This window comes from Psammomys obesus, unplaced genomic scaffold, assembly GCF_907164565.1.
Source record: "Psammomys obesus unplaced genomic scaffold, mPsaObe1.curated_primary_1811, whole genome shotgun sequence".
Classification (NCBI taxonomy): Eukaryota; Metazoa; Chordata; class Mammalia; order Rodentia; family Muridae; genus Psammomys; species Psammomys obesus.
In genome coordinates, this window is record NW_026591598.1 from 516,042 (window position 1) to 543,949 (window position 27,908).

General features: G+C 37.5%; 1 protein-coding gene across 3 annotated transcripts in view; it reads left to right on the forward strand.

Annotated features, from left to right (window-relative positions):
* Window positions 1-27,908, forward strand: part of Foxj3 (forkhead box J3) — a 92,050-nt gene that overhangs the window by 52,299 nt on the left and 11,843 nt on the right. For 2 of the 3 annotated variants that reach the window (XM_055611010.1, XM_055611011.1), the window contains 4 exons: window positions 228-302; window positions 11,745-11,828; window positions 21,211-21,312; window positions 27,445-27,573. In XM_055611010.1, the coding sequence (XP_055466985.1) occupies window positions 228-302; window positions 11,745-11,828; window positions 21,211-21,312; window positions 27,445-27,573 (390 nt within the window). The remainder of the gene's footprint in view (window positions 1-227; window positions 303-11,744; window positions 11,829-21,210; window positions 21,313-27,444; window positions 27,574-27,908) is intronic. The other variant, XM_055611012.1, reaches the window with a different exon arrangement.

A 27,908-nucleotide genomic window follows, 5' to 3' on the forward strand; every position in this document is an offset into this window, starting at 1 on the left:
TTGTGAGCTGCCAGATGTCGGTGCCAAATTCTGGTCTTCTGCAAGTGCAGCAAGCACTCTTACCATTGAGCCATCTTTTCAGCCCCTGAAGCTTATTTTAAAAGTTGGCTCTTTTTGTAACTTATTCCAATTCATAAAACTATGTAGGTTTCTTATTTTGTTTTTAAAGATGAAGTAGGGTTTTAATAGTCCATTGACCCAAAAATGGTTTTCTTTTTTAATTTCAGAATTCCATACGACATAATCTGTCACTGAACAAATGTTTCCTTAAAGTGCCTCGATCCAAGGATGATCCCGGAAAGGTAGGACATTTTCTTAAATTGAAGTGATATGTCTCTTAGCACATGAATCAAGACCTTATGTAGTTCATTGATCAGGAGTTTTGGTGAAACAGCAAATACTCCTGCCCACCCTTTCTGAGGGGATATGTGATAGGGACCAAGTCTTTTGAAAACCGCATTGATTGATTGATTGATTGATTGATTGATTGATTGATTGATTGGTTGGTTGCTTTTTGGGGCAGGGCCTCAATATGTATCCCTGGCTATCCTGGAATTCATAGATATCCACTTGCTTCTGTCTCTTGACTGCTGTGATTAAATGCTTTGCTACCACCCTCAGCTTGAGAGGGCCTTTAAAGTGATAAAGGAGCCAGCTAGAGAGTTGGGTGCAGTGGTGCACATCAGTAATCCCAGCACTTGGGGAAACAGAGGTAGGCAGATCTGAGTTTGAGGCCAGCTGGCTCTGTAAGCCAGTCAGGACAATCAAGGCTACAAGACAGACCCTGTCTTGAGCAACAAAACAAAACAACAACAACAAAAAAACATAAACAAAAGAGAAGCCAGCTAGAACTTGTCATTGATAGCTTGCCTTGCTTTACCTAGTGTTGCGTGTGGAATCTAATCTGATGATGAACTATTTATCAAGAACTATGGTGGGCTGTTACTCTCTGGGGTTGAACTGTGCACTTGGTAAGGAAAAAAGTGCTTCAGTGAAATAAAAGTTTCTTTGCACTCCACCCTCTTAGTTTATTATCTTCTGACAGCATCACAGTTTTCGGGTTTTATCCGGAGACTCCCCTTGTTATGTTTCAGTATACGGTCAGTTCTCTTTCTCTTCTAAAGCTTGGATTGCTGGGTGGGATCATGATTGGTTGTCAACGTAAGTTGCTAGAGTTGGATGGTGAGACACTTGGGCCTGTTGGCAAGATAACATTCTTATGAAAGTGGTTAGATGTTCTTTGTTAGAAAATACCCTTTTCAGTTTTACTCTGTTATTTCATTTGTAGCTCATTCATGTCTTCCTCTGAAGATCATCTTTAAGTTTCTAAGCATGTCTTTCACATGGTCCTGAATGGTTCTTTTCCTCTCATACTTTTGGCCGTCCATGCTTAGCCCTCGAGATTGAGCTCCAGTTGTATTTCATTGAAGCTTGTTTTCTCTTCTGTAGCAACTGTCTAATTACATCATCTACCTGGTCTCTGATTTAGTGCTTGCTGTCTCTGTTCACAGGATCTTTCACAAAGCAGCCAGCAGTCTTGCAGAAATGCTGATTCCATACCCCAGGCATCACTCTTCATTAGTTATCTACAGAGTCTAAACTTTTGAGGGTGACGATCATGTGTATTTTGCTTACTGGTGAACCCCAGTCATTAGGAGGCACCCTTGTTGATAATTTTACATCTTCTTCAAGATCCCTAAGGCATTGACGGTAAAGGTGGAGAGCTAAACATTTATTTCTTGACTCCCACACTCATAAGTAGTGATGTTTCATAGCACTTTCAAGGACTTGCTTTCCCAGAGGCTTTCATTAAGATTGAATGGATTATTAATGATGGTCTTACTTTTTACTTTTCATTTGTGTTTTTAACTAATATTGTGAATAGGAATGGGTAATGAAAAAATGTTCTTTGAAATAGTCTTATTTTAAAAAGAACTAGTTATTTTTTTAATGTCCTTCCCTTTTTTAGTTCTTATTTTTATTTTATTTTTTAAAGATAGATCATACTGTATAGCCTTGGCTAGTCTAGAACTTGCTATGTAGATCAGTCTAGTCTCAGATTTATAAAGATCTGCCTGCATCTACCTCCCTTTCTGAGTGCTGGGTTTTAAAATTGTGTATGACCACACCCAGCAATTTTCATGTATATGACTCAGGTTGAAAATTGTTTTTAAAAGCCAAATAATTTTAAAATCTATGAAGGCACTAGTTAGATTTTATAAACATGTGATTCTTATTTAACTTGTTAAAATTTTTTGTGTTTTGAGATAGGGTTACGCTATGAAGCCCTGCTGGCCTGATGTTTGTTATGGAGACCAGGCTGGCCTTGAACTTATAGCAGGCCTCTGCCTCCCTAGTGCTGGGATTGTAAGCATGTGCCATCATGCCTAGTTCAACTTTTTAAGGGAATAAATAATCACTAAAATTAATACCTGTTTTCTAACTATTTAACTAAATTGTAACCATTTGGAAGGCCATTAAATACTTGGCTGCCAGTTTTATTTTCTTTTGCACAGAAGATAAAACCCTTTCCTTATGCATGCAGAAGGGGAGGGAGGGTGGGATCGGGAGGGGAGAAGGGAGGGGCTTATGGGGGGATACAAAATGAATAAAGTCTAATTAATAAAAAATTTAAAAAAAAACCCTTTCCTTTTTTAATTAAATAGTATTTTGGAGTAAGGTTGATGTTAAAAACATAGGGTTCATTTTGCAATTACCTTTTGGACCGTTTAACTCAATATGTAGTTAAAGTACAAAGGGACTGGAAAAATGGCTTCATTGTTAAACACATGTACCACTCTTGCTGGTGGTCTGAGTTTGTTTTTCAGCGCCTGCATTAGGCAGTTCCTACCAACCCATAACTCCAACTTCAGGAGCTCCAACACCCTCTTCTGGCCTCTGGGGAAACCTATATTCATGTGCACAAACCTATGCACGGAGATACACATGCACAAATTTAAAAAGAGAATCTTTGAGAATGGATTGAACACTGAGAAGTATGAGCTTTCAGCTTTTACCTTTTGTCTCTGGTTTTAATGTTTTATATTCAAACCTTCTGTTAGTCTCATTAATTTATTTAATCTTACAAACTAGGTTTATAATAATACAATTGCTTTCACTTGGGATCCCAAAGCTAGGTTTGAGTAATAGCCATTTTCTTAATGATTATGGTTAGAAGTTGATGTTGCAAACTTGATCTTGAAACTAGTACATTTCTGTGAATAAGTTACTTTTATTTACTACTTTAAGCATTTATTTACTTAATTTATTATATGTATTTGGGTGTTTTATCTGCATATATATCTGTTTACTATGTGTGTGCCTGGTACCCCAGAGACCAGAAGAGGTTCTTGGATCTCTTGTGATTGTAGTTAAAGATGGTTGTGAGCTTCCATGTTGGTGCTGGAAATTGAACCTGGGCCCTCTTTAAGACATCTTATTTTCAAAATTTGTAGAGAAACTATAAAGATTTGACATCATAAAATAGAACATTAAGAGTTTAACAATTTAGCAAGAATCAGGTATTTGTCCCAAAGAAGGAAGACAAAACACCTGTCTTAGGGCTGGAGAGATGGCTCAGAGTTTAAGAGCACTGGCTCTTCTTCCAGAGGACCTGAGTTCAATCCCCAGCAACCACATGGTGGCTCACAACCATCTATAATGACACCTGGTGCCCTCTTCTTGTGTGCAGATGCACATGCAGACAGAATATGCATACATAATCAGTCAGTCAGTCAATTTTTACAAACAGCTGTCTCAACATACATGCATGTATTTTGTGAGGAAGTTGACTGTTTATCTGTGTCTTTGTGTAAAGCTTGAGAGAAAATAGGACAAAGGGATAACTGAGAGTTTGGTTGGATAAAAATAAACACACTGTATTTTTTGGAGTAAGGAAAAAAAAAAAACCCATGGGAGTTTGTAAAAGATACTTTAAAGTTTGCTGGTTTTGACATATATGAGTAGACTTAGTGGTTTTAAATCATTGTAGCTAAGAGCCCCAGTTGCTGTCTGGCATAGGAAATAATCAAGGGTACTTGAAGGAACAGTCTGAACAAACTTTAGGTGAATCAGTGATTAAAGGAATTAGTAACAAGGTTCAAAAGTAAAGAAATAGATGGTGCTAGTGATGAATGTCAAGGCGAAGGTCAGTCATTGATGTCATATCAGTCATTAGACACAGTGAGGTGTGAAAGCCAAAGATATCTTGGCATGGTGCCATGTGTACTTACAATTCTACCTAGGAGGCTGAAGCCAACCTGAGCAATGAAGTGAGAAGCTTTGTTTAAACAACAAAAGGCTAGAAAGATTGGGTCCTGTTCTTGCAGGGGACCCAAGTTCAAGTTGCTAGCACTCACACCTGGTGGCTCACAACTGTCCATTAATTAACAACTCCAGGGGATCCAGCACTCACTTCTGGCTTCCATGGGCAGCCTCTGGCACTTATGCATATATGTACAAAAATAAAATAAAATCTTTGCCAGCGTTGATAATGGGTATTCCAATAGAAGACTTACGAAAGACTCATAAAGTAGTGTCTGTTCCAGCACTGCGGTGTTCTGTGAACTGTTACTCTCAGCGGCCTGTTGTTTGCACAGGCCGTGCGACACCTTGTTGTTGTGCTCCCTCTTTGTGGAGCTAACCGTTGTATCAGGTATTTAACCTAAAAGTTATTTTTTATACGAATAAATACATTTTGGTCTACAGTTCTAGAAAAATTAAGAAGTGTATAGTATAACCATTGTGATCAAGATGTATTTCATTCTGTAGGAAGTCAGGCTCCTCTTTTCTGAGGCCCTAGCAATTACTGATGAGTTTTTGTTGCTTAAAATTTTGCCTTTTCAACCCGGTGGTTGTGGCTTATGCCTTTAACCCAGCACTTGGGAAGCAGAGGCAGGCAGATCTCTGAGTTCAAGGCCAGCCTGGTCTACAGAGGGAGTTACCACAGCAAGGGCTACACAGAAAAACCTTGCTTTGGAAAAAAAAAAAAAAATTTGCCTTTTCCAGGTTGGTATGTAATAGGACTCATACAGTACATGGTCTTTTTAATTAGCCTTCTTTGATTTAACATGATGCTTTTGAAATTTATCCATGTCATGAGCAAAACTGTTTGTTTCATCTTATTGCATGTATTCCATCCTGTGGGTTTCTCACACAAAATGACCATTTGAGGGCTCTGAGAATTGTTGCTCTTAGATCTTGAGATTCCTTTCTTTTAGGACTAGTCCAAATAATGATAAATATTGAGATTTTAAAAAAACTGATGCAACTAGTAGTTATATTAGGCTGCTGTTTTAGTGGGTCACATATTAAAGATAGGTGAGCTGGGTGTCTCTTAGACATTCAGAATGATGCAGTGAAACATACTTAGCTATAAAAAAATTCCAAAATAGTTAAGTTAGGGCACTGATTAAAGAAAAGCACTTAAGGTACTTCTTCTACATAGCTTTAACATTGAGAGGAGCCATTTATTAAATCAGTATGGTAATTACATATTTTAAATTTATTAATTTAGGAGTAAATTACTTAGCTGTCCTTTTAGGTATCATTTATCTAATTTGATAATTAATGTATTTAAAAGTGATGAACTCTGCATTTGTTCCACAAGAATTTTCCAGGAACCTAAGTTGGCAATGTGGTAGTTGTTTATGCATTCATTCATTCAGCCAGCCAAGCAGCTTGCCTTTGAGTGCCTACTGTTTAATCATTAATGGCCTCCTTTGTGTTTGAGAGAGTGAGTGGCTCTGGTGCTTAAAGTAAACACTTTGGAGAAAAAAAAAAATGATGTTTATTATATTGAAGCAATGGGAATAAACCAGACTCACTGGCAAGTATAGTTGCTTTTTACATGGGACATGCAGATTTCAGGAGCATCCCAAGAAGTTGTGGGGAAGGAAGAGAGATGGCTACATATAAACTGTGAATGAGAAAAAAAAAGATTTAGATGTGATATAAAACTATAGAAGTAGGAATGAAAGGGTCTGGTGTCATTTCTGAAGTTCTGTAAATAGGTGTGCATTGAGAGCTAAGGAAGAGCAGCAACAGTGAGCATGTGCTTGACAGTTTAGTTATTTAAAACATGATTTGTTAGCTACTTAGTACAGCACTTAGGATAGGAATTGCTCTCCCTGGAATATAAAGTTATTACTGTTCCTACCTAATCAAATAGTAACATGTTTATTAAGAGTATTTTCAACCTGAGGCTTATATGTGATAAAGCTTATATGTGATAAATTCTACTTTGAATTAGTAGAAGATGCACTTTATATAAAGTAATACATACTTTATTATGATAATAAAGTCTTTTAAATTACTTGTTGATCTATGATATACCTTTATTTTTTCTGTTTTTGGTTTGTTAAATCTTTTGAGATAGAAGCTCCTTATTGCTCAAGCTGGCCCAGAACTCAAATCAGTCCTCCTGCCTCAGACTCCCAGGTGCTAGGATTATGAGCATGAGCCACTACATTTGCTGTTCCTTTTTTTTTTTTTTTTAAGAAATTCTCATTTGCCTGGTGTTTATAGATTACCTATTTGGTCTTTTCTGTTACTTGCTGTGGAGTTTTTAGTTCAGTGTAGGTTTTGGGTTTTTTTTTGTTTGTTTGTTTGTTTGTTTGTTTTTCCCTCTTTGGAATTAACTTTCATTTTAGTACACCTTGAAGTTTAGGGGATTGATTTTTGGAAAATGTAGCTAGTGGAAGCTGTGATATTTGGGACTGTAGAGATTAACCTAGTATGTTCTTTCTCGGGATGGGGAGGGTGCAGGATGTGTGCAGAAGTGTTGTTGGTATGACTTGATCTTTATATTCGTATGTTGTTACTTAGTAGAGCCCAGAGCTCTTTTACATGACTGATTTTGATTCCAGATGAAATCTGGTCACACCTAGTTTTAGATCTTTGAGTTCTTCATAGGATTCTTTTCATATAAGGGAACTTTCAGAAATGGCATTGTCAGGCATATGAGTGTGTATGCTTTCACACTGACAGGGCTGGCTGCTTTTCACCATCGGTGGCTTTTTATTGACTCATGTTCTAATTTTTGAATATGTAAAAGTAGTTTATTCATTTATTATTAGACAAGTTGGGGTCTTTTTAGTTTGGGACTGTTATTTAAAAACTACTAGGAATCGTCTACATGTTTTCTTTGAGTCCTCTTGGCTAATGAGTGGAAGGATTGCCAGGCTGCTGGGTAAGTGAGAGATGATGCGTGTTGTTCTTCCTGTGGCTATGCTACTTTAATTTCTTACAGCAGTGCCGGAGGCTTCCCACTTGTAGTTCGTCAGAGACATGTTCATATCTTTTCTGAAGGTTCTCTTAAATCTTTTTTAAAATGTTGTTTGCTGACATATTTTTAAAATATATTTTATTGTGTTCTTATGCCTCTATCTCCCTTCCAGCCGTTATTCCACTCTAATCCTTTTTAGCCACCCATCACTAGGTAGGAGAGAAAGAAGGTTAAGGGGACAGGGGAGAAGACCTCCATAGGTTACTTCCTGCTGACTAGGGACATTGAGTTCCTTGAGGCAGGATTGATTTTTGCCAACAGGATATCCCCAACTTCTCATCAAACTGTAGCAACAGCAATCAGGAACAACAAGGGAGGAGTAGCAGCTGCCTTCTTCAGAGTGCCTCCACTCTTCCTCCTGTCTTGGGGCTCTGGAATATCTTCTCCAGAGTTCCCAGAATTAAACTTATCTGTAACTGGAAAAACCACACCCTTGCTAGTGCACAAGGCAAATCATAATCACATGCTGTGACGAGGCCTCTTATCCCACACCTGGGATTAAAATAAAAACATTAATTTTTTTAAAGAAACCAGAACTCTCACTCCAGTTGTGTGTGTGCGCTTGTGTGTGTGTGCTTGTATGTGTGTGTGTATGCATGTGTTCCGCATGGAGATCTTTTGGTATATTTATGTTGTGACAATATTTTTTCAGACTGAGGTTTGCCTTTTTATTTTTAAATTATGCTGTAAAAAGAATAGTCATGTTAAATGTTAATGAAATAGAATTTATTTTTAATTTACTATTTAGTGATTTTTGTGTGCTCTCCAGTCAAATGGTACCTAAAGATTTTTTTCATTTATTCTGTAAGTTTGATGCTTTACATTTACATTCATGATTCATTTCAAGTTAATATTTATGTGTGGTTCTTTTAATTGTGCTTTTGTAAGTTATTCTTTAAGTTGGTGTGTGTGTGAGAGAGAGAGAGAGAGAGAGATGCTGGGTCAAGGCATTCAGTATGTGTGGCAAACCCTCTTGTGTTTCAGAACCCACATTGGACAGCTCACTACCACTTGTAAATCTAGTCCTCGGATATCTGACACTCTCCTCTTGTCTCTGGGAGCTGCTTACACATGGTGCACACACACATGTACAGGTACACAAGCTAAAATAAAACTCTGAGCAAGAACTCTAGTGGTTAGCATAGTCTAAAGGAAAGCTAGAACTCAACCAGAAACCAGGAGATAGGAATTCCTTCCAGGCGGTACCACTGACTGTTTTCTGACAGTGAGTTGGCTATGTCATGCATAACTAGTATTAGGTTAGAGGCCTTTTAATTCCTTTTTCCCTGTCTTAGTTACTATTGTGTTGACGTGAAGGTCATGACAAAGGTAACTCTTACAAAAGGAAGCATTCAATTGGGGGCTTGGCTTTAGTTTTAGAGGGTTAGTCCATGATAGTTGTGGTGGGAAACAGACTGGCATAGCACTGGAAGAGTAGCTGAGAGCTTTATATCCTGATCTGGTGTGGAACCTCAAAGTCTACCTCCTCCTCCGGCAAGGCCACATCTCCTAAACCTTCCCAAACAAGAGCGTGTGGGAGCTGTTCTCATTGAAACCACAATACCTCCCTGCAGATACACATTTTCCTTTAGATGTGACTTGTATACCATTCCCTTATTTGTGAAGCTGAACTCTAGGACATTTCCATTTCATCACCTTGAAAAGACAACAGTGTCTATTAATGTGTGTTCTCTCCCCCCCCCCCCTCTCAGTTTAGGTTCCTGGCAACCATTTATTTATTTTCTGTACTTAACAAATTTTCTTAATCTGAATAGGCCATACAAAGCATTTCAGGGTTGTTTCTACTGTGCGTTATTATTTGTAAAATAATATTTAAAATTTTATAACTATACAGAAAAGTTCATGGTAAACTGTAATACTAATTTTCTGGGTACATTTGGAAGTAAAGTTGTGATAGTTTGTTTTATAATCTGACTATATCAGGAATTTGAATAAAGGTTATGGATCAGTACATGATCTTACTGTAACTTAGGACTCTCAAAATATTAAAGTAGGTTAGAAATCAACTCTGAATAATCTCCTGGTCCACTTGCTTAAAAAGATGAGAGGCAATGATATGACTAAAGTAAAATGTGAAAATATCTTATTTACTACTAAATCAAGTAGAAGGAATAAATGACCTAATTGAGGAGACATAAATTTCAAAAGAAACATGCGTCCGTCTGTATTTTCACTGTTGGTAGAGCACATATGAGGTCCTGGTGTCAGCCCCTTAAAAGCATCCTCCCTGCTTGGTAGTTAAGATAAAATACATTCATATAATTCTGAGCAAATAGAAAGTGTAGAGCTGAAAAGTTAATTATCTAAAGTGAAAACTTCATTGCCTGGCACATTGAAGATAGCAGAAGAGAGTAGGTTGGTGTATCAGGAATATCTAAAAATTAGAAATGTGTCTAAAACCAGTTCTTTTAAAAAGCTGAAGTCAGAAACCTTCAGAAATAAAAAAGAGAAGTAGGCAAACCCACAGTTACTGCCAGCGAACTTAATGGATTTCTGAGCAAGTAATTGAATAACAAGACAGAAAAGCAGCAAGGATCTGAACTCACACCTGTCTGTGTCAGGAATAATTTCTTTGCTGATGCGTGTGGGAATGCTCTTGAAGGTAGGCCATAAAACCAAGCGTTAGTAGATCTCTAAAGGGGCACAATAGAGGAACAAGGAAGAAAGTAAAATTAGAAATTAAACATTTAAAAAATATCTCTGGTCAGAACAGAAATGACAGAAAATATTGGAAAACTATTTTGGACTGAATGATAATAGAACTGACCATTCTGAGACTTAGCTAAGGCATTATTTTGAAAGATGCTTATAGCTTTAAGTGCTTTATGAAGAGAGATGAGAATAGAGCTGGCAAGATCAGGTTAGAGTGTTTACACAAAGCCTGGCAACTTGAGTTCAGTTTCACATGATAGAAGGAGAGAACCGGCTCCCACAAGTCTTCTCTGTGACCCTTCGGGAGTGCTCTAGTGTGCATCTCCCCAACAAAATGTAAAAATAGATTGTAAAGCAGGAAAATAATAAAGAGTGGTAATCTGAGTCAGGTCTGGTGGTGCAGGCCTGTGATCCCAGATGCTCAGGAGGCTGAGGCAGGAGGATTGCAAGCTTAAGGCCAGCCTGGACAAAGGTGAACCTGGATATATCTTGATGATGAGGACAATGATATGAACAAATCAAAAGCAGTGAGACTAGAAAGTGAGACTTTAGGAAAAAGTAATACCCGCCCTACACATTTTTACATATATATATGTGTAAAAATACACACACCTACACTCACGGGAGAAGCAGTTTCCAGCTTATTTCATGAGGTCATCATTGCAGTGGCAGTAAAGTCACACAAAGAGGAGATGAGGAGAGACTGTAAACCAATATTCATGAATACAGACCCCAACTCCTTAACTAAAAGTTTGCTGCTTGAAATTTTTGCTGTATGAAAAAGAGAAAATTATGATCAGTGGAATTTTCCCTCAGCAATAAAAGGTTTATGTGAAGACCTCAGGATATCCTTATGTAGACAGAATGTGTTCAAGCAGTTGTCTTTATAGTTTTTTCTTCTTACATTTAGATTTGTGGATTTCTGGACTATGGAGAGTAGAGTATCTTTAACTGTAAAATACTGTTAGGTGTAAGTCTCATATCAGTAACAATTATTGAGAATCTGTTACAGTGCCAGGGAAGCTAGGAGGTGATAGTGCTTGATCTGCAAGCATGAGGGCCTGAGTGCAAATTCCAACCACCATAGACAAAGCTGGTATGGTTGCATGTTCTTGTAACCTCACCATTGAGGGATGGAGACAGGCAGATGTAGAGTGCCCACAGCCAGCCAGCTTACCCATGTGAAGTACTGAGCTTCTAGGTCAGTGAGAAGCCTGTCTCAAGGTAAAGCATGATAGAGGAGACAGCTGATGTGGTACGTTGGCCACTTGTGTGTGCTTGTGAATGCACACCCGCATACTCACCCTCCATTTTTAAATTAAAAATAATTAAGAATGAGTCACATACTAAAAACACAGTTGGCTGTTGGTTTTCTCTTGATTCAGTTGTGGCAAGAGCCCTCAGCCTGAGACCTATAGGAGTGTTTCTCTAATAATTCAGCTGTGAGCTTCCTTTTTCTCATTTTAAAACTAGAGTTTTGCTGGGCACAGTTGTACATACCTATAATCACAGCTGTTCATGAGGCTGAAGCAGGAGGACCACAAGGATGAGGCCCATTTGGGTAACTTAATTTTGGGCTGGAGACAGGGACCCTTTCCTGGCAGGTGAGGCCTGATGCTCAGCGCCTGGGGCCACCAACACAAACGAGCAGCCATGTTTCTTCCTATACTTTTTGTCTGTTACAGTTTCAAAATGTTTGGGTTTGGAATAGATTATAAATATTTCTTTAAATGTTTAAAGGTTTACTGTAATATACAATTAATATTATTTATTTCTTTATCTTTAGGGTTCTTACTGGGCAATAGACACCAATCCGAAGGAAGATACACTGCCTACTCGGCCAAAGAAGAGGGCACGATCTGTAGAACGGGTAAAGCTCATTATCATGATTCATGAGTGTTGAGCATATAAAAAATGTAGACTCTTACTAGTTCATTTCCAGTAGAGGAAGTGCAATCACATGCAAAGTAAGATTTTGTTTTATAGTGTTGTGCATTTCCACAGCACTTCTCAGGCCCATTTTGTTTGATCTTCACAGTTGGAGCAAGGGAAGGCAGTTTAGGAATTGCTTGAAGGTTTTGCTCTATTAGGACATACCTCCTGTGTGAGACTCAACTCACACTCTAGGCTTCTGAGCCTTAGTCTGGTAGCTTTGCTCTGCACTTCCAACACTGAGGATTGATTTTAAATAACAGCCATTTCACAGATGCTCTACCTGGTTACATCAACTTTTCTTCATTGTCCAAGGAGTACTTTCTCCTACTTTAACCCTGTAGGGGTTACTTTGTATATAGTCTGTGTGCCTGTGTTGGTATGAATCCATGGTTACAGCTAATTTACAGTATTGAAAGAGAGAAAGACCTTTGGTTAATATTTCAGCTGTGTGTGTAATAATACATAGAGTCAACACTGCAGCTGCCATCATATGTTGACTGCACCTCAGCTCTCCTCACCCTTTCTCCAGTTGTAGCATTTCAGCTAACCGTTCATACTCATCCTCTTCTGCTATTGGACTCGCTTCTGGTGTTTACTACTAATTAAAGCCTTTCCTTATGTTTGCATTTGTGGTTGTGGAATTTTTATGAAGTTCTTTTGTAAAATCACACATACATTAATTTTTTCCTATATTGTCCCTTCACTGGACTAATCTCCCCTTAAAGACAAACAAAGTTTTCATATCTCTAGCAGTAGTATTTTATGCAGCCTCTAATATATATTAGATGTTTGCAGAATACATTAGGAAGAAAGATTGTAATGTGAAGAAAACTGAGTAAGTGTGTGGGGAAATATATTTGACATATGCCTGCCTGTTGCTGGTAAAGGAATATAATTTCTAAGTCTTTAAGATAATGGACTGAGGCTTTATATACAGTGAGACTGTCTTTTAAAAAAACTAATAATAATCAGGATCTCAGACTAGGTTTGAGTTAGGGCCACATGAGCATGGTCAGACTAGGTTTGAGTTAGGGCCACATGAGCATGGCCACAGTAGGCATTCTTGTTGGAGTCAGGCATCAACTGTGTAAAATTAAATGTGAAATTTGGGTCCTCAGTTTTTTGTTTTGTTTTGTTTTATTTTCTTTTTAATGAACCGGGGTTTAAAAAGAGAGGTTGCGTGCCTGGATATGTATAACACAAAACATTTACTATCTGTTGCCAGAAGTTTGAAGGAAGGGAAATGTGTGCAGTGTTTAATCCATGGTATCACCGAGCTGATTGTGTGGGTAAGATGAGGAGCTGAGAGAGTGTGGTCTTTTCTCTGCCACTCATCTCTTTGGAAGTTGGGTTGGCAGCTGTGCACTGTGTTTGGGTGTCAGGCCTTCCCTTTACTCTGTTACTCTTAGAGAAACCTTGTTTACTTTTGAGAGGCCCAGACTGCTGGCAGTTGTATAGTCAGAGTGTAAAACACAAGACTGAAGGCAGAGAAGCAGGTGATCTTGCATGTGCAATGTACACGTGGTACTTGATAAATGTGCTTTCTAATTTTCACTTTACAAAAGTAAGACATCCACATGTATGATAGTTTCTCAGTACTGATGCTTTATTTTGGCCCAGGTTGTCTTGGGTGGCAGTGTGGGAGAGGAACTTGATGTGAGGAGATGGGCTGACAGTAGGGTACACGTCATCACGTAGACACTGCTCAGTGAATATTCTCAAAGAGGATGTTCTTCAAAGTCAGAACTCCTGCCCAGATCAATCACTCTTTCTGTAGTTTTCATCTGGAAGTACTCATGGGGCTGATTGTAAAGTATGTACTCTTTTTCATTAGAAGGTTTTGTAGTATATATTTGCTTTTGTTAGAATACTTTTCATTTTAAGTAACTATTGGATTTAAGGAAACCCCCCTACTTCATGTTCTGTTTTAGTAATGTTTGTGAATCTAAAGTTTCTTAATTTAGTTTATTACAGAACAAAAATGAGGAACTTAGGTTACATTATGAAGTTACAATTTGTCATTCTTTTAATTGGGAAAACTTCCTTTAAATTGTAACTTCATGATTTAAGATATTTAGCCTTAGCCAAGAGTGGTGGTGCATGCTTGTAATCATCTTTTTGTTGGTGTGTAAACTTTAAGTCAGTTGTCAACTGATTAGGTCTAGGAAAGAATTTCTTCTGAGATTCTAAAAATAAATGTGATGCTTCTGAAGTAGATACATACTTGAGATGATACAAGAAGGAAGGAATAGCGGGACTACAGAAGTTAAAGCGGAAGCTGGAGACAGGGTCTTCTTCATAACCCGTTATAAAGATAGGGTTTTTTGGGGTGGGGAGCGGTGCAGGAAATGAACAGAACGTGTTAGTAGTGGAGTATAAGCTTTCAGGGAGCAAAGTTGTATGACCATTTAGGGGAAATTGTTGTGGATGGTTTTGTTTTAAATTCTCGAAAACATACAAATTATTTGAAGAAAAAAAAGGCCAAGTAGTAGTATATGAGCTATTTAAAATATTTTGGCTTTAAAAAATATCTGTAATTATCCAGGTTTTTTTTTTATTTGTTTTCATTTTGAAAAAAAAAAAAAAAGAAGTTGAAACAGTACTTTTTGGTGAAGAAAAAAAATCTAAATTGTGTGCTGTTAGGAATCATTGACATTTGAATAAGGCAAGAACTGGAAGGTGGACAGGTAGTCAAAAAAGGAATAATCTTTCTTACAGTCACTCATTTATTATTTTGCATGAATGTATCAGGGCACACAAGTACAAGGACAGGTACTGTGTGTGTGAAGATCAGAGGATAGCTGGATTTACTGTCCTTCCACCACAGAGTCTGAAAATTGAGTCAGGTCATCAGGTTTATGTGGCAAGTACTTTTTATCTGGTGAGCCATGCTGCTGGCTCAGGATAGTCTATATTAACATTGTTGTCATGGTATTGTGACTCAGTTTCTCATTTGAGTCTGAGAAAAGAGTAAGGATGCCTTTGAAAGAAAGGTAACTGTGAGCAGAGCCACCCACGTTCCTCTCTTAGCTACAGAATACAAGATATTTATGTTGTGAGAGAATACCCACGGTTCACTACTTGGGAGGTACTCCATGTTGTCTTTAATGTATAACTGTAAATAAGATCTGCTAGGGGCTTTAAACAGGTCCTGCGCATAATGGAAGGTTTCATGTACATGAAACTTATTTAAACAACTGGGTAGGATTTTGTGTGTTTGGTTGTTTGTTTTTGTTTTATATTTGTGGTTTTTTTGTTTTGTTTTGTTTTTCAAGATAGGGTTTCTCTGTGTAGCATTGGCTGTGCTGAACTCACTCAGTACACCAGGCTGCCCTCTAACTCTGCCTGCCTTTGCCTCCCAGGTGCTGGGATTACAGGTGTGTGCCATTGTGCCTGGCAGGATTTTGATTTTTTAACTCTATTTATGGATAGTTTGTGTATAGCTAATTGCATAAAGTCTTAAAACTTGAATGTTTTGATACTTGTACTGTTTGTGAAATTATTATATAGATTTTGTTAAATGAACATTTTCATCATTTTCAAAAATTTTTCTAATCTGAAAAAAAAAAAAGCCTATTTTTTTTTATTTGGCGAAACGGTTTCTCTCCATAGTATTGGCTGTCCTGGACTTGCTTTGTAGACCTGGCTGGCCTTGAACTAACAAAAATCTGCCTGTCTTTGCTTTCCTTAATGCTGGGATTTATCACCATGCCTGGCTTTGAAAAACTATATCTTGACATTTATTCCAACTCATGAAAGTTTAAGTTCTGCATCCAGTAGAGATTTTTTTTAAAGATTTATTTATTTATCATGTATATAATATTCTGTCTTCATGTACACCTGCATGCCAGAAGTCACCAGATCTCATTATAGATGGCTGTGAGCCACCATGTGGTTGCTGGGAATTGAACTCAGGACCTCTAGAAGAGAAGACAGTGTTCTTAACCTCTGAGCCATCTCTCCAGCTCTCCCCCCTTTTTTTTGTCAGAGGTGATTTTAGTTTTCAGCATAAAGGACTTGTATATTTCCAGTTAGACGTAATACTGAATATTTTGTTTCCTGATGCTATTATAATTTGAGTTTTAAACATTTTCCAGTTATAAGTATATAAAATTGATTTTTTTTTTTTTTTTGTTAACCTACTCTGTGATCTTGTTACTTGTGATTGATCATTTTTTAAAGACTTGGAATACACTCTGAATATTTACATCATCTACAAAGTCTGACAGTTTCCCTCCAACTCTTTTTCTTTTGTTTACTGTGTTAGAAGTTACTGCATTTGTAAGTCACACTGAGTCTTGCCCTTTTGTTCCTATTGGGCATTTGCTGCTTTTTTTATTGAAGTATTTTCTAAAGATTTGATTTATTTGGTTAGTATATAAATCTATAGTATGTTTCTGTTGAAATCTTTTTTTTTTTTTTTAGTTTTTTTAGTGTTCTGTGCTAATTTATGTATTGACTTTTTAACTATACCTGCTTATATATTTCTATTTAAAGAAACAATATAATTTCATACTCAGAGTTTATTTAGTATTGTACTTTTTCATCTTTGCAACTTTTCCCACCACGAATCTCCCTTGTTGTAATATCTGTATACATTGACAGTTCTTATACAGACAGTGTTATAATTTTTGCATGATTTTTTTTAAACTTAAGAGGAAAATAATAGTCTTCTATATCATCTTCCATTTTTAGTGAATTGAGCCAAAGCCAGTCCTCTGGTGCTTTAATGTCCCAAGTTGACTCTATGTTATTTCCCTTTGAGCAAAAGAACTTTTAGGTATGTCTTTTACCAATAAAAGGAATTTTCCCCCTCTCTGAAAAGAATGTCCTTTTCTTTTTTTGATCACGCGTGTATGTATGTATAGGTGTGTTGGGATAAATTCTTGCTTTGTAGCCTAGGCAGGCTTCAAAGTCCTTGCATCAGCCTTCCAAGCACTGGGATTCACATTATCATATCAGTGTGTTGCCTTTTTGAATGTTTACATTAATAAAACAGTATGGGTTGGCTTACATTAATTTGCTGGAGTTTTGAGATTTTTCACTGTGATACTTTCATATCTGTGGAGCAAGCCACAAGTCACTTTCCTACGAATATCCCCCCGCATGTAGTATATTTTTCTTTGGATGCTTTCTGTGTTTATTTTTCAGAATCAGATGCATATAAATAATGATTTTCTTTTCCCTTTGAGTTTGTCCTTATAGTTCACTGAGCTGCTCAAATTTTCAGATTTGTCTTTTGCTAGATTTCTAACTGTTCAAATCATCAATTAATTTTTTTCATGTCCCCTTCTATCTTTCTCAAAATCATACCAACTAGTTACATTTTAATTGTGTTGATTAATGGTGTTTGCAGTGGTGTTTCCATGTGTACATGGATCATGAGTTGCTAGTGCATGAGTTGCTTAAGCCTTTTACTTAGTCTCCTGTATTTGCTCACGCTTCTACTTGAGATTGAAAAATCAACTTAAGGAAGGGCTTGTTTTAGTTTCCACATATGACAGTAAACATTACGCTTGTCTTTCTTCTGCCTTATTTCAGTTAACATGATGTCCTTCATTTCCTGCAGATGATAAGATTTCATTCTTCATGATTAAAAGATACTCCATTTTGTGTATCTGTACACATACATGTGTATGTGTGCACACTTACAGGCATACTATATTTATCCACAATTATCAATGGCTGTCTCTCAGATTAATATCTTTGATGAATATGGGCAAATAATAGTGTGTTGACTTCATTGTTGTATACCAAGGAGTAAGAGAGCTGAGTGATGTGGTTCTGAATATTGCTTTTAGATTTATTTATTTTTATTTTTGGTTTTTTGGAGACGGGGGTTTTCTCTGTGTATCTCTGACTGTCCTGGATTTGCTTTGTAGACCAGGCTGGCCTGAATTCTGCCTCCCAAGTGCCAGGATTAAAGGCGTGCACCACTGTGCCCAGCTGGTTTATTTATTTTGTTTTGTGTTTTTCTTGTCTGTATTACATGCAAGCCTGGGACCTAGGCTTACAGCCAACAGTTGTAAACTGCCATGGGAACCAAACTCTAGTCCTGTGGAAGGACAAAGAATGTTTTAAATGTTTGAGTCAACTCTCTAGCTCCTAATTTTTTTGAGGAAACTTCATACTGATTTTTTGTAGTGGCTTTATTTACATTGCTGCTGACTGTGTTAAGCATTCCTTTCTCATTACATCTTATCATTTGTTGATTTCTATGTTTTGGTAAGTAGCATTCTGAATTTTATATCTTTAATTTTCATTTTTCATGTCTAATCATAACATTTTTATATATTCATTTTGTTTTGTGTTAGGCAGGGTATCTGTGCACTCTGGCTGGCCTAGAGTTTGCTGTGTAGACCAGGATGACCTTGAATTCACAGAGATCCTCCTGCCTCTGCCTCCTGAGCTCTGGGATTAAAGGTGTGTGCCACCACACACACCTTTTTTTTTTTTTTCATGAATTTTTTTGAGAAATATATTTTTAGAACATTGACTACCTTTTCATTGGACTAATTGTTTAGATACTAGCCCTCATCAGACGAACAGTTGACAGATACTTTCTTGTGTTGTATGGATATCTCGTCATTCTCTTCTGTTTGCTATGCAGAAAGAAGCTTTTTAGTTTGATGTTGTTTCATTTCTTAATTATTGTTTTCTATAATTTTCTTCTAGGATTTTCAGTTTTAGGTCTTACATTAAGGCCTTTGACCCATTCTGGGTTGGTGTTTGTTGGTCTTCAGTTTCAGTGTTCTACATACAGATATCCAGTTTTTCTGACTTTGTTAAAGAAGCTGCACTTGGTCTATGTACTTGGAAACCTTTGCTTAGATTTGGCTAGCTCTCTGTTCTAGTTTACATTCTGTTGCTTTGAGAAAGACCATGACCAAAGGCAACTTGAAGAGGAAAGGATTTGTTAGGCTTACACATCCCCACCGCAGTCCATCACTGAGGGAAGCCAAGGCAGGAACTCAAGCAGGAACCATGGAAGGAGGGATGGTGCTCAGTGGCTTGTTCTCTGTGTCTTGCTTTGGTGGTTTGGTTTGTTGTTGTTTGTTTGTCTTTTATGGCATTCAGGACCATGTGCCCAGTTGGCTGTGGCTACAGTGGGCTGGGCCCTTTCATTAGTCATTAATTAAGAAAATGTACACAGGAGTACCTGCAGGCCAGTCTGATTGACGGAATTTATCAACAGAGGTTTTTTTTTCTTCCCAGATGACCCTAGTTTGTTTCAAGCTGATAGGGAAAACCAAAGTTAATCAGCACACTGAGGATGGGTGAATTTATTTCTGGGTTGTCTGTTCTGGTCCATTGGCCCAAGGGTCTGTTATTATATTGGTACTGTGCTGTTTTGTTACTATGGCTCTATTGTATGTAATGAAATCAGGTATTGTGATATCTCATCCTTTGCTCTTTTTGTTCAGAATTGCTTTGTTTGGCTAGAGTTGGATTTGTTTGTTTCCATATGAGTTTTAGGTTTGTTTGGTTTTCTCCTCTGGTTCAGTGAAGGATGCTATTTTGTATTTTGATTAACATTGCATTGAATTTATAACTTACCTTAGGTAGTACGAACATTTTAGCAGTGTTCTTTTCACTTATTCAGGCAACAGGTCTTTCTGTCTCTAGTATTTCCTTCTTTTTTTTTCTAAAGTACTTTGTAATTTTTGTTGTAAAAGTTTTTCACTTTGGTTAGCTTGATTAACATATTGCAGTGGGGAGGGAGTTAAAAATTGGATTGCTTTCATGAGTTTATGAAAATTCATGATTGGATTATAGAAAAGCTACTGGTTTTTAATATTTTTGTATCCTACTTTATAAAGAGCACGTATCAGTTCTAATATTTTGGTAAAGTCTCTGATTAGACCTTTCAAGAGTCACACAGCTTTCTGAAGCTCTCTGCTTTCTTTAGTTTTTGTTTATTGTTCAGGTTAGATTGTTGGTATTGATAAACCCTTCCTCTCGTTCTTTTCTGTTCTTGTATAAAGCTCATCATACTGATAATTTTTTTCTTTCACAAATAGTATTAATCTAGTTTTTATTTTATTTATTTTCATTGTTTTATTTTGTTATTGAACTCCTTGTTTTTGTTCAAATGTTTTATTTCATGAGCATTTTAGTAATTCATCCCAACATCTTAATCTTAGATGGACATCTGTAGATTGTTTGCTGTTGCTTTGGTAGGTAGGATAAGTCCAGGAATTTGGGCCTTGTGCAAGCACAGTTACTATTATCAAATGATGTCATTAGCCCCAAGTATGAGCTTTTAAGAGTTGGTGCTCAGGGCTGACCAGTAGTGGTGGTAGCACCTGCCTTTAATCCCAGCACTTGGAAAGCAGAGGCAGGTGGATCTCTAAGTTCAAGGCCAGCCTGGTCTATAGATCCAGGACAGCCAAGGCTACACAAAATTCCTGTCTCAAAACAAAGTCTGTGTTCAGTTGTGGCTTTGTGAGGGTGAGATTTCTTGCTAGAGAAACTGGCACCATAGTCACAAGTTATTCATATTTGCCTTTCATTTTTAACAGAGGTTGAATTTTTGAGACACACACCCTCTTTAAATGCAGACAACATTGTGTATGTTTTGGAGACTCATGTTTAACAGTGCATTGGACATATTATTTAGGATATTGTTTTGTCATTTTTTGTGCAAGCAGTAATAATACCATAAGAGAAGGGATTAAACGAAAGAGAGATGTATTTCTCAGGTGAAGACAGAAGTGTAGATTGAATCAGAGGGATACACAGTCCTCTTGTATGTAGTCATTTAATTGTCCAGACTCTTCCTAGTCTTGTTTTTCCAGGGTTTCTCAATTATTGCCCAACTCAGCTTTCAGGCTAAACAAGACTGTTCCCACCATGTGCATATTTCAGTGCGTAGTGTGAGGGAGAGAGATTGCAGGCAAGCAAGTTCCTTTCAGAGAAATGCTACAGAAGTTGTACATATTACTCAACATTCCATTGACTGTGACATAGTCACATGGCCACAGCTAGCTGCAGATAAGTCTGGGAAAGGTAGTTCCTAGCCTGCAGCTACAAGTAGATAACTTGCTGAAAAGAGAAGTAAGGAAGGTTGTTAGGCCAGCTCCACCCTTCCCCTGTCATGAGACTCACTGAAGTTGTAAGGGAGTAGCTGTACCAGCAGACTTGGTAGGATTAGGTCAGTAGCCTGCCAGGATATAGTAAGAATATAGAAGCGATTTTAATAGCTACTTATTTTCATGTTAAATAGCACAAAACTGGATATTGGAGAATTTTATAAAATCCCATCAAGTTGTTGAATATATGAGCTAATAATTGTTTATTTTGTTCTTGTATTTTAGGCCTCAACTCCATATAGCGTAGATTCAGATTCTTTGGGAATGGAATGTATTATTTCGGGAAGTGCCTCTCCAACTCTGGCAATCAACACTGTGACTAACAAAGTAATTCCACTTTTTAAACATTCTTAAATGTCCTTGAGTAATATATTTAGTTTGCTTTTATGATGGCAGTAGTTCTGTATGATGACGTTCAAAGATGATATAAATTTGTTCAATCCGTATGTGACGGCCTGAGACTTGAATCTAGAATGTTTTGAAGTATGCATGAATACCAGGTCTGGTGGGGCTGTCCTGTAATTACAACTACAAAGGAAGTTGGCTAGAGGATCGCAACTTCAGGGTCTGTCTGCACATTAGAGTGAGGTCTAGGCCAGCCCGGGCTACTTAGGTAGACCTTGTCTTAAAAAAAATGTATGGGCTGGCAAGATAACTCAGTAGATAAAGGTGCTTGCTGCCAAACCTGAGGGATTGAGTTCAGTACTTGAATTGAGACCCATGTAGTGGAAGGAGAAAATTGACTCCTTAAAGTTATCTTCTGACCTCCTTGTGCTCAGCTGATTCCCTTACACACACACACACACACACACACACACACACAGCTAAATGAAACAGGAAGTTTTTAAGGAGCTAGAAATAGATAGCTCAGTGTTCTTCTAGCATGTCTAAGACGTGGGTTCAGTCCCTAGTAGTGCCCTCCCCCACTTTTCTAGGAATAATGATAACACATTAAAGCAATTAGAAGAAATTACTTGTCAGGAGAAATTGGAAGGTGCTTACTGAGAAGCTATGTGCTAATTTTTATTTTTGACTCTGCGAGTTCCAGTTGATAGAATTTCTGAATAGTATTTTCATTTAAAAATTTGTTTTGATATTTTGATTGGCTTTCCATAAATGTAGTTGAAAAAATTGTCAAATTTTCCAAAGTTTTGTGTTTTTTTTTTTTTCTTTTTTTTTTTCCTTGCTGATTTATTTTATAAAGTACTCTGACAAATAACTTGAGGGAGACAGGATTTATCCTGGCTCACAGTCCATCATGGCAGGTAAATCAGAATTGCAGAGTGGTGTGTGTCAGTTGATTTCTCCATTTTATGCAGTGTAGGATCTGCACCCAGGGCCTGGTCCTGCCCAGTTAGGTGGGTCTCCCACATCAGTTCATCTAATCAGGATAATCACTCAGAAAGAAATACAGGGAGGCTCCATCTCCCGGCTGATTGCTAGATCCTATCAAGTTGACAACAGCAGTCAAACAGATTCTAACAAACATTTTACATAATTCTGACAGCCTTACAGAGTTCAGGGTAATGGTGGTCAGCCTGTTTTGTGATATTCAAATCTAGAAATGTACCCAGAAATCGCATTTGGTAGTCTGCTGTATTTTTGGTGATGCTGGAGATTAGGTAACAGTAGAGTGCAAATGCCTCTTCTTTCAAAGATATTTCTGTGTCCTATGGACCACAAATGTCTTGAGACTGTGTCATCCTTGTAACTCGTGCTCACCACACTCGTCACTCTTCTTGCTTTCGCCTTGTCCCTGTAGCTTTTGCGCTCTTCTCTTTCTAGCCGGTGTCTGCACTGTGTCTGCTTTTCTCTCCTGCATTTTTCTCATGCAAATGTATATATCATTGCACCTATGGGATCTGTTTGTAGAAGGGCAAAGATTGTCAAGAATTTATTCATGACATAATCAAATTTCAATTTTGAAAGGACACTGATAGTGGAATATAATAATTTTTCTTCCTGTGTGGCAGTCTGGAATGATCACTGTCATTTAGGGGGAAGGAAGTATTTGTGTATGTTTCCTGATGTGGTGGAGTTCAGTGAAGTCCTAACAGTTGGATTACTCTATCTTTGTGAATTGGGCCTAGGCAGTTGTACATCTAAATAGCATCTCTAATCATGGGCAGCTAAACTGAAAATTTCAGATGCAGTGTTTGGTTTCAAACCAGAAATCTCTAATACAGCTTTTGCATTAATCTAAGCAACAGTGAGGGCCTAAACATGGACAGCTAAAGGTATTACAATCCAGGAAGAAATATGTTAGAACTTTCTGACCAAACTCAAAACAAGAAAATTATTATTATGATTACAAACAAACAAAAAAATTCCATTAGAATTGTAGAATTTGAACCCAAATTAGAAAAGCCAAATTATGTCCATTGTTGTACCAACCAGTTATAGAATATACATTTGAGCACCCATGGAGTAGTTACCAAAATCAATCAGATGATGTTAATTTATCTTTAAGTCATAGAAAAAGTCTCAGCAATATTTGGAAGGCATGCTATACAGATCATATTTTCCAATACAGTGGAATTAGGACTGGAAGTCATAACAAAAAATGAGTCAGAAAGTTCCTCCAGAGTTTAAGTTAAAAAGTATGCTTCTGACTTACCTTATGGATCAAAGAAATGTGATATAAATTAGAAAATACTTCCAGTCAATGAAATATAAGTGACTTCAAAGCTTGTGAGATATACAGAGATAGCTTCAGTTATATACTATAGGATTCATTCACAAATGTTAAATATTAATTATTATTTAATCTGGAAACAGGCAAAACAAATGCTGTGAAGGACGACGGTAACAAAATGAAAAGTCAGTGAAGTAGAAAGTATTTTATATAACAATAATCAACAAATCAGAAGCCAGAGAACATTTATAAAAGACACAAAAACAAGTTTGGAAAAGGTGAAAGTCATAATGTCTGAGGTGAGAAGGTGCCAGGCAGCGGCTGGGTGTGGCGATGCATACCTGCAGCCCTAACGATGGCCTCAGAGTCACAGAAAGGACCAGGAGGCAGAGAAGTAGGAAGGAGCAAACCACCCATAATTGGAGAAAATTATCAACCAGACTAGAAATAACATGGATGGTGAAACGAGTCTAGGAGAGATTAAGATAGTTACAAATGCTGTTCACAGAGAAGCCAAAAGACACCTTGAAAAATAAACTATTGAGTTGTCATTTATGGATACGTTGGCTGTTTATGTAGAAAATACAAAAGAATGTACAGATACAGCCATAGTGTTTACAAAAGAATATACAGATAACACCATAGTGTTTTAATAATAAATTTAGCGAAACTCTCTTGATAGAGAGTCAGTATTTGGTCTTGGAAATCAGTTGTGTTGTTATACACTAGCCACCACAGACAGATTTTTTTTTTTAATTTTAATTACCTGTAAAGAGGAAGATGGGCACATAGGCCACACTGCACATGCGTGGAGGTTGGAGGACAACTTTCCAGAGCTGTTTTTCTCCTTCCACAATGGGGGTTTTAGAGATTAAACTCAGGCCATCATACTTGGCAGTAAATGCCTTTTCCCATTGAGATATCTCAGTGGCCCAGGGGATTTTAAGAGAAACATTTAAGTTAGCATTAAAATATAACAAGTACCTAGAATTACATAAAAAATGAATTATACATGAAACTTTAAATTATGATTGACAGAAAATAAAGCTGTAACTAAGTAAATACAGTCTTTATGCAGAAGACTGTTGTGAAGAAGTCAGTTGATGCTGATTTATTGTTAGTTAAAATCCTGGTGTGCTTTTGGGGAAGGAAGGTGAGGAGGGAAAGATGTAGATAAATGACAAACTGAGAAATGTGGGGAGTCAGATGGCCAAATAGGGGCTAGTGAAAGCCAGGCAGTGATGGTGCACGCCTTTCATCCTAGCACTCAGGAGGCAGAGGCAGGTGGATCTCTGTGACTTCAAGGCCAGCCTGGGCTACACAGCAAGTCCAGGACAGCCACCACTACATAGAGAAACCCTGTCTTTAAAAAAAAAAAAGGCCAAAAAGAAAATAATGGGCCTGCAGATGACTCGGTTGGTCAGGCACTTGCCCTGTGTAGTGGGTACTCGCTCATTCATGTGACAGAGGAGGGAGGGTTTGCACTCATTAGAGGGGGATGTCATGGCAGCAGGTCACATTGTGTCCAAGTTCAGAAAGGAGAATGTGAACAGGAAGGAGTGCAACACTGTAGAATTTCAAGGTTCCCACCCTCGAGGGCCTCACAACCTTCTCAAATGGCGTTACTGGTTGGGAACCTAGTGTCAAACATGTGAATCTGTGGGGGACATTTCATATTCAAACCATAGTGCCTTGCAAAGACAAGTGCCGGAGTGAATGCGAGAACCCTTGTAAAGACATTTAACATGGCAGTGTGAAACCCACATACTGAGGACGTGGAGAAAGGAGGATCCCTACATCAGGGGCCAGGCAGTCTAGCCTAGTTGGTAAACTCTAGGTTAGTGAGAATCACTGTCACAAAGAGGTGGATGTTATGGCTGAGCTTTGCTCCTGTGGTACTCTGGCCTGCGTGTGCACACAAGTGCATATGTGCACATACACACACAAATAAGGGTTTAGTATTTAAACAAGAGAAAGCTTACTATAAAGAAACCGTGGCACTAACATAAGGCCCAGACAGACTGAAAAAATCCAGCAATGTCTTCAGTAAGTGTACAAGGAAAAATCATCTTCTGTGTAGAAAAATCAGTTTTAGATAGATCTTAAGTCTAAATTATAAAGTTCTCAATCAAATAAAAATATTTTTAATCAGAGGAAGGCAGTAATATTTAGAACAAATAATGCAATAGGAAACAAGGCTTTCTGAAAAAGTAACTATAAATGATTCTAACTTGGGAAAGCCTGTTAGTGGTAGATGTCCATATAGTGAAACAGGAGATGAGAGTGGCTTCTGACATGGGCGGTTAGGAGGAGCAGCAGTGGGGAAACTAAGGTAGTGTTATCTGTGGATGTCAGAGTAACTCAGTCCTTTGTGGTGAGTTCGTTGAGGTCAGAACTGCCTTCACAGTAGCATATATTTGTATTTTCATTGTCGCGCCAAAACTAGAGGTGGGTAACTTTAGCTACTGGTATTTAATTGCGGCAGTGACACCCTCTGTACTAGTAATTCTTTGCTGCCACAGATCTCAAGCTAAACAAAACTTAAAAAACTAGGCTTACTTTGGTAAAACAGGAAAAAGTTTTAAAAAAGCACATGTCTGTTTAGTATTTCTTGGGGAAAATGTAAAACAATTCTGTATGCTGAGTACAGTGTCTCAAAGAAAAGCATTGTTTGGTTGAGTTAGAAGTTACTGTGTTCATGGATTACTGTTTTCACCCGAAAGAACAACTGATAGTGTAAGTTTGAGTATTGGCAAATAATTTTTTAGTAATGAATACAGTGATTCTGCTGTTTCGAGGTAAACAGCCAGCATTAGCTGGTTCTTGTAAAATCTGAGCTTTCACACAAACAGGAAACACTTAGAATTTTAGGAGCCCCCACTGCAATGACTCTGCCAGCTTTAAGACAGACATTAGTGAGGTTGGGGTCAACAGGTGCAGTTTTATTTATTTTTTATGTTACATAGTGAAATATGTCAACACTTAGACAGTCACTTAAGTCATTATTTTCTAGATGGTACCATAACATTATGTGTAGGTAAATGGTCAGTACAAAGTACAAGATAGAACAGTAGATTTTAACTGAGTATAAAGTTATTTGCCATGGTTTCTCCTTCCATATTGTAACTTAAGTTTTTAAAAACATGATACTTGACATGTTTTGATGTATCAAAGACAGTTACATGAGAATTTCATGTTTTCTGTGCTTATATGCTTGCTGTTTCCCATCCAGCCAGGCTTCAAGATGTTAGAAACATGTGGACATCACTCTTCATCCTAACTTGTTTACTGGAATGAAAAATTTAATGTTAACATGTAGTTGCATTAATGGCTATTTTAAATTAATGAACAAAATAAAATTATGGTATAATTTTTACTAGGCCAGATATGCCAATTAAAAAAAAATTGTGTCACATATCTATGGTTTTGTGAGTAGGTGTTTTTAGTATCAGAGACACAATGGTGCCTCTGATGTTTTCTAAGGGAGCACACTGTATGCATATATTGACGCATACACTATATATAAAACTACATGTGATAGATTTTTTATTACCTTCTGATATTAAATGTTTATTAATTACACCTGCTAAATTTAGTTTATGTTTTAGATAGGCATGTACTTCAGATTGAGAGTACTAAGAAAACTGTTTCATGGTGAACAAGGAATTAACATTTGAACGTGAAGTTGACACAGAAGCTGAAGGAAAGGCCACTGGCATTTTGTTTCTTGCTGTAGGCTCAGTTGTGGTTTTGTAATGCTACTTTACAATCCTCTTCATTGAAGGAGCTATGTATTGAGGTATATTCCTTTTCTTTCATTCCAGGTAACACTATACAACACTGATCAGGATGGTAGTGATAGCCCTCGAAGCAGCCTTAACAACAGTCTCTCAGACCAGAGTTTGGCATCTGTTAATTTGAACAGTGTTGGAAGTGTACATAGTTATACACCGGTAAGTTCTGATGAAGTTGGGTTTTTTGTTGGATATTCATTTAATATGAAAATTCAACCGAGCGTTCTTGACATGCCTGTTAAAAAATGTAGGTATGGTCTAGTGAAGTGCTGTGGATTCCATCCCCAGGATCTGTATAGTGCAGAGAAAGAACTGACCCCTGCAAGTTATCTTCTGGCCTCCACATGTGTGCCATGGTTCATGCATACCCTTGAGTTCACGTGTGTGTGTAAATGATAAGTGAAAGATGAAATGTGTATTTCTCACTAATCAGTTAATGAATTGAGCAGGTAGAACAGACTTATTTTTTATTCAGTCTGGAAAACAAAGTCTTG